The sequence below is a fragment of the Benincasa hispida genome, chromosome 7 (assembly GCF_027475165.1).
Source record: "Benincasa hispida cultivar pf3 chromosome 7, pf3_genome.v1.1, whole genome shotgun sequence".
NCBI classification, from domain to species: domain Eukaryota; kingdom Viridiplantae; phylum Streptophyta; class Magnoliopsida; order Cucurbitales; family Cucurbitaceae; genus Benincasa; species Benincasa hispida.
In genome coordinates, this window is record NC_143484.1 from 25,980,940 (window position 1) to 25,999,994 (window position 19,055).

The following is a 19,055-nucleotide window of genomic DNA, read 5'->3' on the forward strand; positions in this document are numbered from 1 at the left end:
TTGAATGCTAGACGTGATTTAATTCATTTAAAAATTCGACCAGAGCTTGCACCTGTTTACGGTGACAAAAAAATCTTCATTCCTCCCGCGTGTTACTCTTACAAAGGATGAAAAACGTTGTGTTTTAAAGACATTGTCAGGAATAAAGATTCCTGAAGGTTACTCTTCGAATATTAAAAACATGCGTCGATGGCAAATTTAAAGTTTAATAGTTTAAAATCTCACGATTGTCATGTGCTCTTACAATAATTATTTCCTATTGCGATAAGATCAGTGCTACCAAAACATGTTTGGTATGTCATAACTTGATTGTTTATATTTTTCAATTCGATATGCAACAAGGTCCTAGATGTGCAGCAATTAGAAAAGTTGGAAGAAGATATTGTGCTTATATTATGTTTATTGGAGAAGTATTTTCCTCCTTCATTTTTCAAAATTATGGTGCATCTTATAGTACACATAGTTAGAGGAGTCAGACTTTGTGAGCCTATATATCTACGATGGATGTATCCCTTTGAAAGATTCATGAAAGTCATTAAAAACTCCATGAGAAATAGATATCGTCCAGAAGGTTGTATTGTTGAAAGTTATATAGTAGAAAAAGCCATTGAATTTTATTATGATTTCCTGTCTGGAGTAGATCCTATTAGGGTTGGCACTAGAGATGTCCAATTTCCTAGGCCCTGCCCCAAACGGGGTGGGGAATAGAGAAGGGAGTGGGAGAAAAATTCCCCATGAGCTAAACGGGAACGGAGAACGCATTCCCCATCCCCGTCCCCACCCCCACCCTGTTCCCCGTCCCCTCCCCGATTTTTTTTTACATGTTTATTTGGTATAATTATCTAATATTATGTTATTATTATTCTTATTATTCTTATATAAATATTACAATTAAATTTTAAATTTGATTTTTTTTTTGGAAAGATAATGAATATGTTTAAATTTAATGTTTAAATTTAGATTATATATATGTGAATAATTTGATTTATATTTATTTCTTTCTACTAAAAAAATTAATTAGTTTTTTTAGGTCAAAATTTGATAATTTATCTTTAAATTCAAATTTTCATATAAAACTAACCATAATAAATAATTTAGTGATAAAGTTAATTATTTAATTAGAATTTGTTCATATTAGTGATTTAAATTAATTGGCTTTTTACAAAAAAAAAAAAAAAAGTAACTAGGAAAAATTCCCCATGGGGAATCGCGGGGAATCCCCACCCCGATCCCCGTGGGGAATTTCACGGGGATGGAGAATGAAATGGGAAGCGGGGATGGGGATGGGGAATGACATCCCTGACTCCACCCTGCCCCATGGACATCTCTAGTTGGCACTCATAATTCACAAGATTGTTTAGACAATTCAAATATTGGTAGACCATTGTCCAAAAGAGTTTCTTTCAAATCAGAGTAAGAACTTTTACATCAAGCTCATCAATATGTTTTGGAAAATACAATTGACGTGCAACCATATTTAGAGTAAGTTTTTTCAATGATTTTGGTTTTATTTTTTTCATTTAGTTTTATGATATAAATCTAACTATACAATATTTCAATGTTCACTTCAAAGAAAACATATGATGACTTTGCAATTGCAACATCGGAATAAGTCCAAAAATCATAAATGGATTCAAGAGGAACATAATAAAACTTTTATATCTTGGCTATGAGAAAAAGTAAAATGTTCAACTTATTATTTTACATACACTTTTAATGCCTAAGTTGGAATGGAAATTCTCATGGTAGGTTGCAACTGAGCTTGAAATGGGAAATATTGAAGTTTTAGATAACTTGAGGTAGATTGCTCATGGTCCTCATCCTTTTTTTATTACGTCTGGCAGTTACGTAATTAATGGATGGCGCTATCACACAAAATCTTGTGATAAGGATCGAAGTGTACAAAATAATGGAGTTAGTTTAGTTGCAAAAACGATGCAAGTCTTGGAGATATGTCTTTTTATGGAGTAATACAAGAGATATAAGAACTAAATTATCATAAGTTTAATATTGTTGTGTTTCGATGTGATTGGGTTGAGAACAATAGTGGTATCAAAATCGATGATCTCGGTTTTGTCTTAGTTGATTTAAATAGAATAGGGCACAAGTTTGATTCTTTTATACTAGCGACCCAAGCAAGATAAGTATTTTATGTTGAGGATCCAAGTGATGTTAGATGGTCAATTGTGCTTACCCCACTACAAAGGGACTTTGAAGATAGATATAATGATGACAAACTTGGAGATACAATATTACACTGTCAAGGAATACCCAATGATATGTCGAATGTTCATGTACATAATGACTTGGATGAGAACATGTCAACATATGTACGATCGAATTGTGAAGGCACATGGATGCCTACATAACATTTTATGGGTAGGTTATATATTGTGTAATATGATAATTATTTTTTTAATTTATAATTTTTATCAATCATATTTGATTTTTGTTTGCTTAATATGTATACAATGCTAATTGTTTCTTAAATTTGATTGTAGTTTTTTATTTATACACCAGATGCAACATAGTGCAGTGGATGACGATAGAACTTGGTGATAAAGAAATAGTAGTTGTTAGGTCAAATGAAACCACCAATCAGAAGAAGATAGAACGGTAAGCTACTATTTTGCTTGATGTAACACGTATTAGGAGTGCAGGAGAAAAGAAGTTTATGGAATACAATGAAGATGGCGTACTCATTAGTGAAAATGGAGCTAAGTTTAAGTCTTTCATTGGTTCATGGACGCATTATCATGTACCAATTACATATACATCTTGGAAACGTGTGTCTATTGAGTTGAAAGATAAGATATGTAGTACAGTTAAGGTATATATATTCAACTTTTTATCTTGATAATATTATAGATGTATATGTAATATTTTCACTAACTTCTCAATGTTTAGGCCGCCTTTTGTAAATTTGTAATTGATACAAGATTTAGGAAGAACATTATAAAAACAACAAGCATAGCTTTTCATCAGTTTAAGAATTGGTTAACAACAAAATACATTATGTCATTTAAAGATGAACCTCAACCTCTAATAAATCCACCAGAAAAGTATTCATTTATTTATCAAAGTCATTGGGAAGAGTTTGTCAAATCGAGATTGTGTGTAAAGTTTCAGGTAAATTATTAATTTAATTTTATAAATATTTTTTATGTCATTCACTGCTAATAATCATTACGTTTATATAGAAAAAAGACGCTTGCAACAAGAACATCGATCTAAGAATAAATACAATCATCGAATTTCAAGAAAAGGTTATGCTAAACCTTGTTGAGAAGATGGTAAGAATTTAGTATATGTTCTCGCGATTCCTAAATTTATCACAATATCTAATTTTTTTTCTTCATTTGAATGTAGAAGAAAGTATTTTCAAATGAAAGTGATTTTGATCGAGCTAAGTTGTGGAAGAAGACTTGAATTAATAAGAAACGAGAATACGATAATGAAGATGTTCAAGAAGACGTCAATCGAATAGTAAGACAAGTATTAAATTTACATGAAGTATATGACATATAGCTTAATTATATTAAATTTTATTTCTTTTTAGGGTGAAATCTCAAAGAATAATACAGATTCATTGTGTCACAAACATCACTCTCCTAATGATATCTTAACATAAGCTTTGGATACTCAAGAAAGGCACGAGCATGTGTGTGGGGTTGATGGCTTTGTTACTCCAACGGCTTACTTTCATATAGTGAAACGAAAAGCAAAGGAAAGGATGAAAACAAGGAAATTGTAAGTGAGAATGAAGCACTTCGTTAGCGTGTTAGAAAATTAGAAGTTCATCTTGAAATGTCATATTCTACAACATTTTCTGGACATGGAAGCTGCCCCAAACAATTTTTAGTAGATGAGATTGAATCTCAAGATAAACAAAAAGACAAGATGAAGACTACATATGAAAAGAAAAAAAAAAAGGAGATTAAGGTGGAGGAGATTAAGTCCCCAGAGAAACAAAGAGATAAGATAAAGGTGAATGTAAATTGCAACGCAAAGATGTGAAAATCTTTAAAGTGACACTAATAAAATCAATTAAGTTCATCAAATGTCTAATTTTTCTATTTTATATATTTTTGTTGTTATGATTTTGCTGCATTAGGAGAAATCTTCAATGGAAATGACTAAGAAAAAAGAAGTTAGTGACTCAACATTGGTTCTTCCGATATCTTTGAAATTCATTCTTAGATATGCTGAGAAGGTGATGGCCAAAGAGTATAGTATTTCTTTACAACTTCCAGTTGAACTTTTTAGCATCAGTCGAAAGAATTGTCCTGCAAGAGGACATAATTAACTTTTGTAACATGGATGAAGTCAAGACAATGACTTTGGTGGCTTACATGGCGTAAGTAATGTTATTACTTTTGTAGACTTCAATTCTGACGTTTCTTTCCAATTTTGGTCATCTATATTTATGTTATAAATATTTTATAGGTACTTGCACTTATCCTTTATCGATTTAAAGGAAAGTTTATAATACACTTTTGTAGATCCATCTCTCATTTCCTCTGGACATAATTCTCAGGAAGTTAAAACTCAAAACCTGTGTAGTATACTGATGGTCTCATAAGCAAACCAAATAATTTTTGCTTGATTTAATCCTTGTTGAGTTAAAACACGTTTTGTTTTTATCAATTTCCATTAGCAATAAAAATACTAATTATATTTTATTAACTAGTGGTCATTGGGCACTACTTGCTATAAATGCATATGATACTGTGCACTACCTAGGCTCAATAAGGACAACATCACGGGTAGATATATGATATATAACCACACGTAAGTTAACCTTTTTCATTTGTAGTGTTTGTTTTAAAGTGTACTTTATTTTAGAATAATTTGTGGTTATTTCTTGACAAATAGGGAAATTATGATGTTTCAATCTCAAAAGAATATTAAAAAAAGTCGGAAGCAAACCTTATGGAGAACAATAAAAGCAAGTATAAATTAACAATGACTACTTATTCATAATATTAAATAGACATCTAGTGCGTAAGGATTACTTCATTTTTATTTACTGGTTTTTCTCTGTAGTTTCCTCTACAAGTTGGGAGCACCGAATGTGGATACTATGTCATAAGGTATATGAGGGATATTATGACTAAAAGAAGCATTGTCATTTCAGATTTGGTATGTTATCGTTATTGCAATATTTCAAATAGCATAGGAAAAAATAGAATCCATTATAATATTTGGTTTTTATGTTTATAGATTGATACAAGGAAACCATACTCATCAATCGAGTTAGATGAGGTGCAGATAGAGTTGGCTGAATTTTTAGGTTGCTACATGTGATCGTGGTTGGTCATTTTGGATGTGTCTATTCCGGCTTATCAATTTCTGGATTTATTTCATAGAAATGTATATTTTGAAACTGTTCATATTGGGTTGACTGTTAGAATTATGTTCTTTATATTGTTTTGGAAGTGTCCATATGGGTTGACTTGTTAGAATTATGTTCTTTAGGTTGTACTATTGACAATGTTAAAGAAGTTAAATTCTTATAAAGAGATATTGGTGGTCTTTTGTTCGTATATAAATTTGTCAATGCGTGTATATTATTTATTTGATTGATAAATGTATGTCATATATATACCAAATGTGGTTGTTGATCAAAATACATGAGCAATTATAGGTAAAAACGTCAACATTGTAGATTTTTCTAAAAAAATCACAAGCAAATTTCTTGACTTTTTTAAATGTCAAGTTCACAAAATTTCTTGACGTTTTTTCCTTGTCAAGAATGCCCAAATGTCAAATGTCTGTGTTTTGTTGACTTTTTTAAATGTTAAGTTCACAAAATTTCTTGCCCTTTTTTCCTTGTCAAGAATGTCCATATTCTTGACATTTCAAACATGTCAAGTGTCTATGTTTCTTGACTTTTTTTAAACGTCAAATGTCACTTTTCATGATATTTTTAAAACGTCAAGAAAATCGACATTCTTGCCACTGGCTTCCTTGACGTTTTTAAAAACGTCAAGAAAAGACATTCTTGACATTTAAAAAACATCAAGAAACACTGTTTTGTTGTAGTGTGAGTATTTCTCAAAGAAAATATGTCCTTGACCTTTTAAAGGAAACGAATATGCTTGGATGTAAGCCGCTAATACTCCCATTGATACAAATAATCACATAATCAAAGAAAATACAATGGTTAATAAAGATCAATATCAAAGGCTAGTTGAAAAATTGATTTACCTAACTCACACAAGACCTGATATCTGTTTTGTAGGTAGCTTTGTAAGTCAATTTATGAACAATCCAATAAAAGACAATATGCAAGCTGTTTACGGAATACTCAGGTACTTGAAAGAAACTCTAGGAGAAGGATTGTACTTCAAAAAATCTAGTAAAAAAAAAACATTGAAATCTTCACAGATGTCGATTGAGCAAGCTCAAAAATAGACAGAAGATCAACTAACGGATATTGCACCTTTGTTTGGGGAAACTTAATCACTTGGGCGAAGTAAGAAACAATCAGTAGTATCCAGAAGTAGTGTCGAAGCTGAACTAAGAGCTCTAGCTCAAGGAATATATGAAGGAATGTGGCTCAAAAGCATCCTATTTGAACTCAAAATCAAATCAGAAGAATCGATTGAGGTACATTGTGATAATCAAACTGCTATAAGTATCGCCAAAGATCCAATTCATCATGATCGTATAAAACATGTGGATATTGATCGACACTTTATTAAGGAGAAAATTGAAAACAAAAATATCTCACTCAGCTACATACCTAACAAGAGGCAAATTGCTGACATACTTACAAAAGCCCTATTCAAGAACGTGTTTGAAGTCTTAAAAACTAAGTTGGATTTAATCAACATATGCTATCCAACTTGAGGGGGAGTGTTTTGAATATGAAAAGTCTTATCCTTTCTCTTACCCATTTGGAATGTTATTTCTTGTCATTTGTATTTATCCTTTTCGGTATTATTCTTTCCTTGTTTCCATTTTTTTACCATGAAGTGTCTTTGCTATATTTGACAATCATTATTTTATATATAAGGGAGACACCCCTTGTAAAGAATGTGTAGAAAAACATTGAGAAATTTCAGAATTACAACAACTTACACCATTTCGTAATTGTTTAATATTGAAAGAGACTCGTTTATGATTTTCTTGGTTTAACATAATTGCATTTCCAAGCATGTGAGATTTTAGTTATAATGACTAGTTTGTATTATTGGAGCCTACCTAAGGTAATTTTCAGGAAACTCTTGATTTTAGCCATTTGGCAAAAGTTCAAAATTTTTAACGAGGAATTGAGTATTTGTGACTTTTAGAAATGCTGAAATATGTTCCATGATTACTTAATGTTTATAAGGGTTTTATGTTTATGTAAATAATATTTAAGTTGTGAAATAAGGTTTCAAGAGAGTAAGCTTTCGTACATGATTCAAGACTAATGAGTGGTTTTATATAATGTCTATGAATTATGAGAAAGCAAAATTTTTAGAACGGATGGTTTCTTATAAATTCATATTAGACTTTTTAGCTCAATCTTTTCTTTAATTTTCCATCAAGTAGTATTTGAGGTTTCAATGACCTACGAAAGTTTAGATCTACCACTAGTTTTATTTGGATTCCTCATTATTGCATATGTATTTTACTTTCGTTTATTTGATTTGTAACTAGGGTGGCTAGTCTTAAGTTCAAATAGTCTGTAAACGAATATTTGCGTGTTTTCTCTTACTAAGTTTTCATCATGTGGTTGGAGTTCTGTGGTCTAGATTTTATGGAAGAGTGTGTGGTGGGACACATTTGGAGGTTGAGTAAAACTAATATTTTCGGAGTTTTAGCAGTGTGGTTTATCCAATTTTCAATGGAAACTCTACTGAAATTTTTAATAACTTTTATTCAAAAAGCATTTGTTAGCCACTTGTTTTGAAAAATGTTTAGACTTTGAAAATGGATTTATAGTTTAATTGGAGTATATTGTCATCATGCCACATCTTGGGTTTGATAGGGTAACTTAGGGTGGGCCACAAATCATCTGTATATATCTTCTTCCTTCCTTCTTCTTCCTTCCATCAAATTTCTTTCTTTCTTTCTTTCTTCATTCAGTAGGTTTTCTGGACATTTGCATTTTAATTGAGGTTAGTAACTTGGAACGTGTATAAGTAAGGCGTCTTGATAAGACTCTAACGCGTGTAAAACTCAATACGGGAATAACAATATATACTTCCAATTAAGAGTTTTTCATATAATCTTGGGGATCAATAAGTTACACTTTAGAAGTAGTTGAATAGAGGAGTGGGATGGGTGGATTTATTGACCCACCCCACTCCCTCTTTGGCTAATCTCTCTAAGAAATTTTAAAAAGAGAAAAAATTTAGTGCTCCTTTGGATGCACCACCACCTATTTTAGTGCATTTCAAGGAATTGTCCAATAAAATTCTGCCATGTTGCAAATCTTAGTTTTTTAAAAATTGAAATTATTATTATTATTATTATTTTGTGTTTAGAAAATAGGATGCAAGTGGACTGCACATAATCATTACTTTTTTTAAAATTCAATTTCTCTCTCTCTTATGCATGCTTCACTACTACTTCTTTCAACTTATGCATTTCTTTTTTCTCCTCTAGTCTTCTTCTTGTTGACATACCTTAAATCTGTTATCTGGTGCTTTAAATGACCAAACACTCGAACTCCCAGTTATATAAAGATTGGTGTACAATTTATGTTTTACTCCTTATTTTAGGTATATTATATCCTTATGGTTTAAGATGCATGTCATATATAAACACTCCAATCCTTACAACATTACCTACATTTTCACTCTATATTCTATATTATGCACTCTGTTTATCCTCAAGATACTAAAACTTCCTCTCTCTGCCTATAGATGTAGTTGAACACATCGTTAATAAACCATGTAAATATGTGTGTCAATTTCTAGTAACTCTGGTCAATTGCTTGTGTCAAAACACCTCTCACACCTTTGTAACCCTAACTCAACTTCTCCTCCCTCATAATGACTTTATGTTTCATTCTCCCTCCATTCAACTCTTTCATACCCTCATTCCTTTGTAACCCTAAGCAAACAAACATCTATCACCTGTTCATCCTCCCTCAAACCCCTACCTCCACTTCCTTTTTTCTTTTTTTTTTGGTTATTTTGCCTCTAATTTCTTTGATGTTTTTTTTTCTTTGGTTGATGAACGTTATTCCTCTCCCCCTAGTCTGTTCTTGCTTACTAATTTGTTTTGATTCCTGAATATTGTTCTTGATGGAGTTGAAAAATAATAGGGTGATTCTACATTGAGTTGTGATTTTGGTGATTTCAAAAATAATGGTTCACTTTAACCACATGTTTTGTCGTTTCTTTTCTTTTTTTATATATATAAAATTTTACTATCATTTTTTTTTTTTTGTAAAAAAATGTGGAAGATTTGAATCACATGTCTTTTAATCAGTCGCTAACACATCTATATGTCAATTGAATCATGTATGGTTTGAAGGATTGCTATAATTATTCTTGTTCTATGAAATTATTCGTCTATATTGAATTTGTGTCAAGGTTGCTACTCGAATGATTATATATCTGCAGCTTATCATCTAATTTTAGAATTTTTCAATCCACTTTTTGTTTATCGAAAACTTTTCAAGGCACATTTACTTGCTCAAAAGCACTCTGTACCACTTTAAAATTTCCTCTAAAAAGACCAAATACAACCCAGGTGATGGATGCAATCTTTCTAGTCTATTTTCATTGATATTCTCATGTCATTCGGTTCTATATAACAAAATGTAAATCAACAACATTATCATAAAGATAAATATTTTCAACCACTCGATCACTATCTTCAATCCCAAAAATTGAGACCATGATAATTACAAGAGATAGTACTTTTAAACTTAATAATTAAGTATATGGTAACATTTTTAAAGAACAAATATAGTAAAATCTATCAATGATATATAGAATCTAAATTTTTCTATATATGAAATTTTTTTACATTGTGCATCTACTAATACTTTAGATCTAATTACTATATTTGCAATTACCCTTTGAGACAAACTCTAAATAATGGATATGATCTCAAAATATCGAAGCTCAACATCAATCAGTAAGGCCAAAATTAACGATTCATCTACATTGATCTTTTATCAATCCATCACCATTTTCATGAAATTGAAACGACCATATAAACCTTCAAAATCTTAGCCTTCATTGAGATTCTTGCTCGAAGTTCTCACCATTTCAGACCACAACAAAGTACTAAGATGAACTTTTTAAAAAAAAAAAACGTTTTTCTTTCTTTCTTCCTTCCTTTCTTTTTTAAACAAAGTCGTGTGAGAATTGAGAAAGGAGGGGAATTTTCTTCTCTTCTTTAAACAGAAAAACAAAATAAGTTTAACTTCTTTTCTTTTTTTCTTTTTTTCTTTTTTTTTTTTTTTTTTTTTTATTTTTTTTTTTTTTTTTTTTTTTTGGATAGGAAGAGGTTTAAGTAACTATATCATAAAATTACTAAATTGTGAATTATTATATCATCCCTAATATACCAATGATAATGACTTAAAGAATCATTTAGAATTATTAATTAAACTTAAAAACCAGTGAACCAGTGCCCTTTTCAAAATCAAACAGAAACTCATGGACCAACAATGTCCTCACAAAAACTAGCAAATGAAACCAATCACCAATCCCAATTCTCAAGACTCCCTGTAACAAGCTTTTAATCACATCATGGGCCAAGCCACCCTTTTCTAATCTTTTTCAGATTTCATGTGCAAAGAGCTCAGGGATATGATTTCCTAATGCAAAGAGAAATAGCATAAAGTATAATCTACATAAGTCGGTGAAATTTGGAATTAAGAAAAAATATATATGTATATTATTCATTTGGTGAAGCCCATAACCAAAGTGATCTATTTAAGTACATTATCATTTAATATTTTCACCTTAAACTTTGATATAGAATTTCATTTACACTGAGCAGACCATATGGGAATATCCATCAACTTCAAGATTTATCCATACATAAGACGCATCATTTACTTTAGACAACCAAGCTCGCTTTTTGAGAGCTTGCCAAATTCAAATTGCTATGTTAAGAGCTATAAACGGAGCTAAGTGAAGAACAAGGCTTCGGCATACTGCAATCCGATGCTCCCTGTACGCCTCAATCATTGCCAAAATCTGCAGTTATGGCGATCAAGATAAGAAATCGGGGCTGGAGGACAATCTTATCACAAATTCAGTACCTAAGCTCTCTAGGTAACTTTCATGATCATGTCTATCTAATATTAATACTACTTGAAAAGAAGATTCTAATAAGCTTTTGTCATTAACTTGGACAGTTTACAAACTCTACCATTCAAAAATCGCATAAAATGTCAAACTCTATAATTCAAAAGAACACATGGAGGCTTGGAGCCTGATTTTAGAAAACTGTCAAAACTCATAACTCAAGTATCACATGGGACTACTTGAGAAATGAATGGTAGGGTCTTATCAAACACATAAACCCAAATTGAAATCTAACCAGAAACGAATAGATACTTTTGAAAGTTTAGAGACCAAATAGACACAAACTTGAAAGTTCTGGGACTCTTGTAATTTAACTTATAAGAAACAAAAACCATTTCATTGATATGGTGAAATGCATACCAAAGATCCTATCCTGAGGAATTACAGAAAGCTAGTCCAGTGAGTAATTGCAGGAAGCTAGTTCAGTGTGTAATAACCGTAGATAAACTGTAATTGGAAAGCGGAGGCTTTAGCTTACTCCAAAGATAAAGCTAAGAAAGAAATAGAGTCAAAGGATGAGAATTCATGTTTCTTATTGTTGAAGAGACAACCATTTCTTTCAATCATAGACTCCAAAAGAAGGTTTGCATGAAATTCAGGCAAAGGGTCTTTTTGTCACCCTTGAAAGAGTGGGCAAGCATAACACAAGAAAGAAGGGAGAACATGTCATCTGGGCGAGTCAAATTCTAGCCAAAAGTAGACAAGATATAATAGCTGCTGAAGTCATATGCGAAGGTACAACTGCTGAAGATATGGATTTATGTTTCCATATGCTGTATACATATAGGAGAGCAAATGGAGAAATGGATAACCAGGGAAATGATGAGGATATAATAAATTTCTACAGCAGCCACAAATTCCCAAGAACAAAGTTCTACTCTGATAATTTTATTTATATACTTCGTAAGGGAAAACAATACAGTCAAGATGGAAATTCTCAAAGGCAGAAAATAGAACAAGCCAATTCCAGCATACCAGAGGGCTGGATCCTCCCTTAGCAAAACTTGCTGAACATTCCCAAAAAGATGCCTCCCCCTACCCAACAATGCTCCCTTTTAAAACGGTTATCCCCACCCCAAATGGTCCCCACATCTAACCAACTCTAACAAATTTCTCATTAATCCCCTATTTCTTCTATAGTTACTTTCATACCCCTTCGTTTGTATGTATTTATAATTGGTGGTCTTACAATACCCCCAGTTTTTCAGTCACCTTGTCCTCAAGGTGTAATTGAGGGTATTGTTGCTTTCTTCCTTCCATGCTTTCCCACGTGGCCTCACTTTCAGGGTAATTTTTCCATTTGATTAACCATTCTTCCCACATCATTTCAGCATGCCATCGTACTCCTCAAATATCTTCTGGGAGTACAATCCATATCTTCAAATGATCCCAGATTAAGCTCCGTAACTTTCAATTTTGTGTTTGGTAAGTCCTAGAACTATAACTCTGTGCCTAATAGATCCTTGAATTGTCAATATTTTATCTCATAGGTCCCTAATACATTTAATTTTTACAAAGGTTCGTTGGTAATTGATCTAATAGATATAAAATTGAATTTTATGTCTAATAGAACCCTAAACTTTCAATTCTATGTTTAGTAGATATATGTATTTAAATATATATATATATATATATAGATAGATTGATATATATGTGTGTGTGTATATATGTATGTGTATATATATGTATGTGTGTATATATATGTATATATGTATATATACATACATATATATATGTCGAATAAGCCAAAGACCTATTAGATACAAAATTGAAAAACTTTAGGAATCTATTGGATATAAAATTGAAAGTTTGAGGATATATTACACATTTTCTAGAGTTCAAAAACTTAAAGAACATAAAAATGAAAGTTAAAGAATCTATTAGCCACTTTATAATATAATTCTTAAAAATCAATTAAAAGTATTATGAAATTATTAGTACTATTTTGATATTTTATATTTAATTATTTAATTTTAGTTTTTCACATAAAATTTGATAAATAAGACATTCAACTCTAGACATTAATTATTCTGCATATTCAAACATAGACATTTAAAGCTCAATATTTAATATCCATACCCATGAAAGCAATCTAGAGATGAACCCTCAAGGATCTATGGGATCAATAACTATTTTATGTTAATCTCCCCAACCAAAATTCATCATGCCATGCAATTATCTTGCATCGAATTCTCACCTGAATCAAAGAATACAACATTTCAGGACTAGCCCCTTTTGTTCCGTCCTTCCCTCCTCATTTCCTGAAAATGCCATTAAACAGTCATCTCAATCCCTAAATCATAGAGTAATGATAACTAAGGCCCATTTAGTAATGATTTTGTTTTTAGTTTTCTGTATTTGAAATTTATGCTTGTTTGATCCAATTTTCCAATTATGGGTTTCACCTTTGTTAAAGAAACACTTAAATTCCTAGTCAAATTTTAAAACCAAAAATAAGTTTTTGAAAACTATTTTTTTAGTTTTTAAAACTTGGCTTAGCTTTCGAAAACATGAGTAGAAAGTCGATTATAAACATATAGAGCAACAGGTGAAAGAAGCATTTATAAGCTTAATTTTCAAAATTAAACCAATAGGTGGAAGAAATGTTTATAAGCTTAATTTTCAAAAACCAAAAATGAAATGATTAGCAAACAGAGCCTAAATTACCCCCAACAGAATGTCAAACATGCTCCATACCCAATCTAGCAGTAAAAGATTAATTAAAGTATGGCTAGGAGTAGGAAGTTACAATTTATAAAAAGAGTTCTTAAAATGTGTTGTATTTCTAGAATTTGTGAATGGTTTTCTTCCTTTTAATCGTAAGAAACCGAGCTTTCATGAATCATGAGCATATAAAAGACAAGCCAACCAAAAAGTGGCAGCAGAAGGAAAATTTTAGCAGCTAACAAGTAGAGTACCGTATAAATTTAACCGGAAAAATGAATCCAATAAGCTTATTAAGGCACCAAACAGTTTTAAAGGATGATATATCCTTTGAAAAAATGACTTCGAAAAGAAAATTCATCATTGTAATCTTGTTACAGATGCTTTTCAGTTTTCTCTTAAGAAATTCTATGAACAATTTCGATTGTAAATCTAAATAAGCACCTTCAGGAGGCTGAGCCAGCTTCCTATTATGTGATGACATCATTTCTTTCTTCAGTTGTGTCAATATGTCCTCCATCGTATATTCCCTTTGCCATTTGGCAAGCATGGGAAGAAGGTTCTTTTCAACCTGGTAAATTAGCAAGCATACATCATTCCCGATTACAAAATGACTATAAATACCAAGAGAAATAGTTCATACCACTCCAGTTTCAGGATTGACACAGGTCATGTTTATCCTACTTTGGAATCTAACAGCTGGTGGATTATCTGGATAATCCTTTCCACAAAATAGCTTCAATTGATAAATTCGCCCTTCATGAACAGTCTAAATAGACACAACATCAGACCATATATGTTTAAGTGAAACAATTAGCTAGAGGAAAACTGTAGGCATCTAAAAAGGTATAAAATTAGAAGGAAAAACAATAAAAAGAATCATGCTATATTGCCAAGAAAAGTTTCTTTGCAACAAGAAAGTTGAAATTGTTGAGAGAGAGAGAGAGACTCCTTGCCTTTTTATGAGTGATTAAAAAGTCCGGCCAAAGGGACTTGTCATTATTAAGTGTCACAAGCAAGAAAAACCAATTACCAATTATGATGATTCAAAAACTCTGATAGCTCATCCCATAAGCTTATTTAGTTCTAGACCATTCTAGACAAAGCAGCAGTATAATTAAAACCTTCACATCTTTGTTGCTTAATTTTTTATCTTTTCAAAAATATGACAAAATCTTCATAACAAATGCAACTTAGGGGCAAATAAAATCCATTTTCTCAGAGAACTCAATGGCATCAAGTTCAACCTTGAATTGAATACCCCAAATTCATGCAAACAAGAAAAAGGTCCCAACCCATAAGTTAAAAAGTTGAAACTCACATTAGGTGGACCTATAATGGTCCCAGTCCAAGATTGCATTAATAAATCATCTGGATCATCCATGCCATAGCTGACAGTTCCATCCCCAATCCCTTTTTCACCTCTCTCAAGCTCTTCCAATAATCTAAAATTCCGAGGAACTGCAAATAAACAGACGTGCATAGGTCAAGCAAAGAGATATAATTGGTGATCTGAGTTTCAAGATAGATAACACAGAATCAAATTGGGGGTGAGAGATACAGGATAATTTTATTATTATTCTTTTTTATTCTTCTTTTGTGAAAACTGAAAAGCAACAAGAAATATTTCAAAGAACAATAGATAGATTACACATGCACATACACAAAAAGTACAACTATCTCATAAAACAGATCAAGGAAAGCACGTTTAATAAGGACTATTAAAAAAAACACAACATGACACAAATATCATGTCATTTCTCTTTACAGAAAATTAGAACCAATGTCTAATAAGGGCATGCTAATCAAACAAATCGAGGGAATAAGGGAAGCAAATTAGTTTTCCTGGAGGGCTGTGCTAAGAAGTAGGAACACTTCAATTTGGCTAATGTGTCCGTGTCCAACATGTGTTAGACACTTGAATACTCCGACACATTTGGACATGCATTAGACACTTAGTAGCACAAGAGTTGTGTGATACTAATTGTACAGAGTCAATGTTAATCCATCATTTGTTAGATATATTTTGAACACTTGTTATACATACTAAATAGACACGTTAGTGCAAATACATCAAATTCATTTTTAAGCATATAAATCTTTAAAATGAATTTCAATGTCGTATAAAATGATGAATATTTTAAAAGTTGTATATTTCAATAAACGTGAACTTGACATCTCCTGTCCTTGCTTTGTAGAAAATGTTGTGTCACCATATCCATGTTGTGTCCTACCGTGTCTCATATTTGTATCCATGCTTCTTAGGATTGTGCTTGGCCACTAGCTTATCTGTTACTTGGTTATGTCTTAGGGAGAGGTTGATTCTTTTACTGAGTTTTAAAGGAATTTTAAGTAAACAGGCTAAAGGTAGGAATCCTTGCATTTCTGAAGTGTGTCATGATTACTTTTCACAGTGGGGATACTTTCAAGAATTCCTATTTATTATCTCTCTCTGTCATATTCCAGCTAGGGTTGCTAAGACATTGAAAGCAACAATGAGACTAAACAGGAGTGACCTGATGAAGGTTAAATGGGGGGTTGGGTTCTTGGCTTCTCCCTCTCTCTCTCCACCCTAGGTTGGAATGCATCGCCAAAGCAACCTTGCCAGCCATGGGTTTGCCATGAGAGAGGTGTTTCCATCGGAAAAAATGAAAACTTGTGGGTTTAGGGAGTGGCAACAAAGGAGAAAGAGAGAGGGAGGAGAGAGGAGAGACAATTGGAATAGGGGAAACTATACTATTTCTTTTGTGAAAAATTACGCTTTTGGTCCCCGAGATTAGCATTTGACTTAGGTTGCATTTGGGTTCCTAAGTTTTAAAACTCGACATTTTAACCCATGAGGTTTGGAATAATCTTGTTTTTGGTCCCTGCCGTTAACACTCTTGGTCCTATTAATTTTCTGTTATATTGGGCTGACAAGACAATTTTTTTATTATTTTCAAGCTGACATGGATTAAATATATTAGTTTTATATTTTAAAGTTGTTGATGTGGCAGAGTATAATAATTACTATTATTTTAAAGTATAAATAAAAAACATTGAAATTAATTTTTTTTTTCTTCTCTCTCTTCTTTCTCCCGCTTTCTTCTTTCTAGCTTGCCCTCCTATAATCCACATCATACCTTCTTCTTTCTCATTGTATATCTCACACCCCATCACCAGTTTGAGTTCTAGCCAAACACATTGGGTAGATGTTTCTTAGTGGGTATCATTTCACACTTACGCCAACTCAATCCAACTTCACTAGGTTTCTATTAACAATTCTTTCTCCGAATTTTTTTTTCCCTTTTATTTTCCTCTTTAAATCCAATCAACTTGCATGACTATTGATTACATTAATTACAATATTACCACTACCAGTTAATTAGGCTGACTTGGGAGTAGAATTAACTTTCTGGACTATATGGCTAAGACTATAGACATATGATGTAGTTTACAGGGCCTGAAATCATTCTTTAGCAAGATTGATGTAGATTAGAAGGCAACTTCAACGTTGAAATGAGGTTTCCATGCATTCAGAGTGCAAAGTGATACATAATGACTGTGCAATCTTGAGTTCAAACAAGTTGAGATAAACAAGGTACATCAAATTGTAAGAAAAGTACATATACTCTAGTGACTGAAACCAATATCACGATGCAGTAAACAATGCAGGCAAATCATTCTCAGTAAGAAGTTTGACTAAGGATAAAAAAAACGCAAAAGGGCCCATAGTAAAATTAACAAGATGAAGAGCTTTGGATAAGCTTTCTCCAAACAAGTCAACCAACCTAGAGAACTTGATGACATAACAGTTGGGCAAACAAAAAGATTCAAGAGATAATGAAAGAACATTCACCCCACTTCCAAAGATTAGCATGACATACAGCTTTTAACAGGTGATCCAATCAATTCAAGGGCTAATCAAGTCATATCCTGAAAAGGTTGTGATCTTAAAGTCCTATTTATTTCAGACGTTAGTCAGGAGGTTTCATTTTCCTCTCCTTTTATATTTAGGATTTACCCATCTGCATTAACGCTATTTTCCATTTTTCAATGTGTGTATATATATAATAACATAATATATACTTTATAAGAAACAGGAAAAAGATCATTAGTCAATTAGAGCGTTTAATAACATATTTTCCTTACAACTTAGAACGGTCCATCTTCAAGTAAAATCGTAATAACATATTTTTCTCAAAATTCATCAGTCACGGATCCAAACTTCCAAAATTCAAAATTACATTGTTCTCTGTAATTCTACAAACTAACTCGATCATCCACGACTCTGACAACAATAAATTCAAACAGCTTGATCAAATAGTTCAAAGAAGTTCCCTTCTAATAACTAAAAAAACAATCAAAAGACGATCAAATAATCTAATCAAACACATGGCCAACATGAATTTGAATCCAAAGGATTCAACCCCATCACTTAAACCAATCATCAAACAACAATTCAATCAAAACCCACAATTCCAAAAATCCCAATTAACCCAATAGCTTCAGAAACAACGATCAAGTGAACAAATTTACGAAGATTGAGAAATCAGAAGAAAAACCCAGAAAAGAAAGGAAAAGAGAAAAGAAAATTAGGGTTTTGAAGAACTCACCAACCACCCTGGATCCTTCAGAGCCCATGAAGCATAGAATGCAGAGAGAAATTTAGAAAGTTTCTAGAGAGAGGAAGAAGTAAATGAAGAAAGAAAGAAAAAAGGAGAGAGTAAAAAAGACTTGAGATTGGAAAATGGGTGAGTGATATTAAACCCAAGCGGCCATAAGACTTAGTCCCATCCCATTCCCACCTACTAAATGACTGCTGTTTTCCCCCAGTTTCGCTGGCAGAAGAAAAGGCGCAGTCCCAAGTTATTATCTTCTGTGGACCTGTACATGGCTCTTCTCAGACCTGCAGATCTCAACCGTATATAAATAAACGGTATCGATATCGATAACGATTGAATCAAATATTGTCTTCCAAAAGCTATAAGGAAGCATTTAAGGCAACAAGTTGCTTATTATAGTTCTAAGTTCTTATAATTGGGTCATAATCATTTCTGTTTGAGGTGCAGATTATTTTAGTTTGAATTATAATAGTATATGTTTGGATTATAAACTATTTTAGTTTGAGGAGAAAATAGT

The 19,055-nt window shown here is 32.0% G+C and overlaps 1 protein-coding gene and 1 pseudogene across 1 annotated transcript; one reads left to right on the forward strand and one right to left on the reverse strand.

Annotated features, from left to right (window-relative positions):
• The first annotated feature begins 438 nt into the window (after window positions 1-438).
• LOC150035068 (uncharacterized) lies at window positions 439-2,369 on the forward strand (annotated as a pseudogene).
• An 8,462-nt stretch (window positions 2,370-10,831) lies between these two features.
• On the reverse strand, window positions 10,832-18,816 carry LOC120081997 (ubiquitin-conjugating enzyme E2 variant 1B-like). Its single transcript, XM_039037199.2, has 6 exons — window positions 18,530-18,816; window positions 15,256-15,395; window positions 14,578-14,703; window positions 14,379-14,505; window positions 13,468-13,531; window positions 10,832-11,159 (listed from the first exon to the last, which is right to left on the reverse strand). Exons 1-5 carry the CDS (start codon window positions 18,555-18,557, stop codon window positions 13,473-13,475), a joined length of 480 nt encoding a protein of 159 aa, XP_038893127.1. The 5' UTR covers window positions 18,558-18,816; the 3' UTR covers window positions 10,832-11,159; window positions 13,468-13,472.
• Window positions 18,817-19,055: the final 239 nt, after the last annotated feature.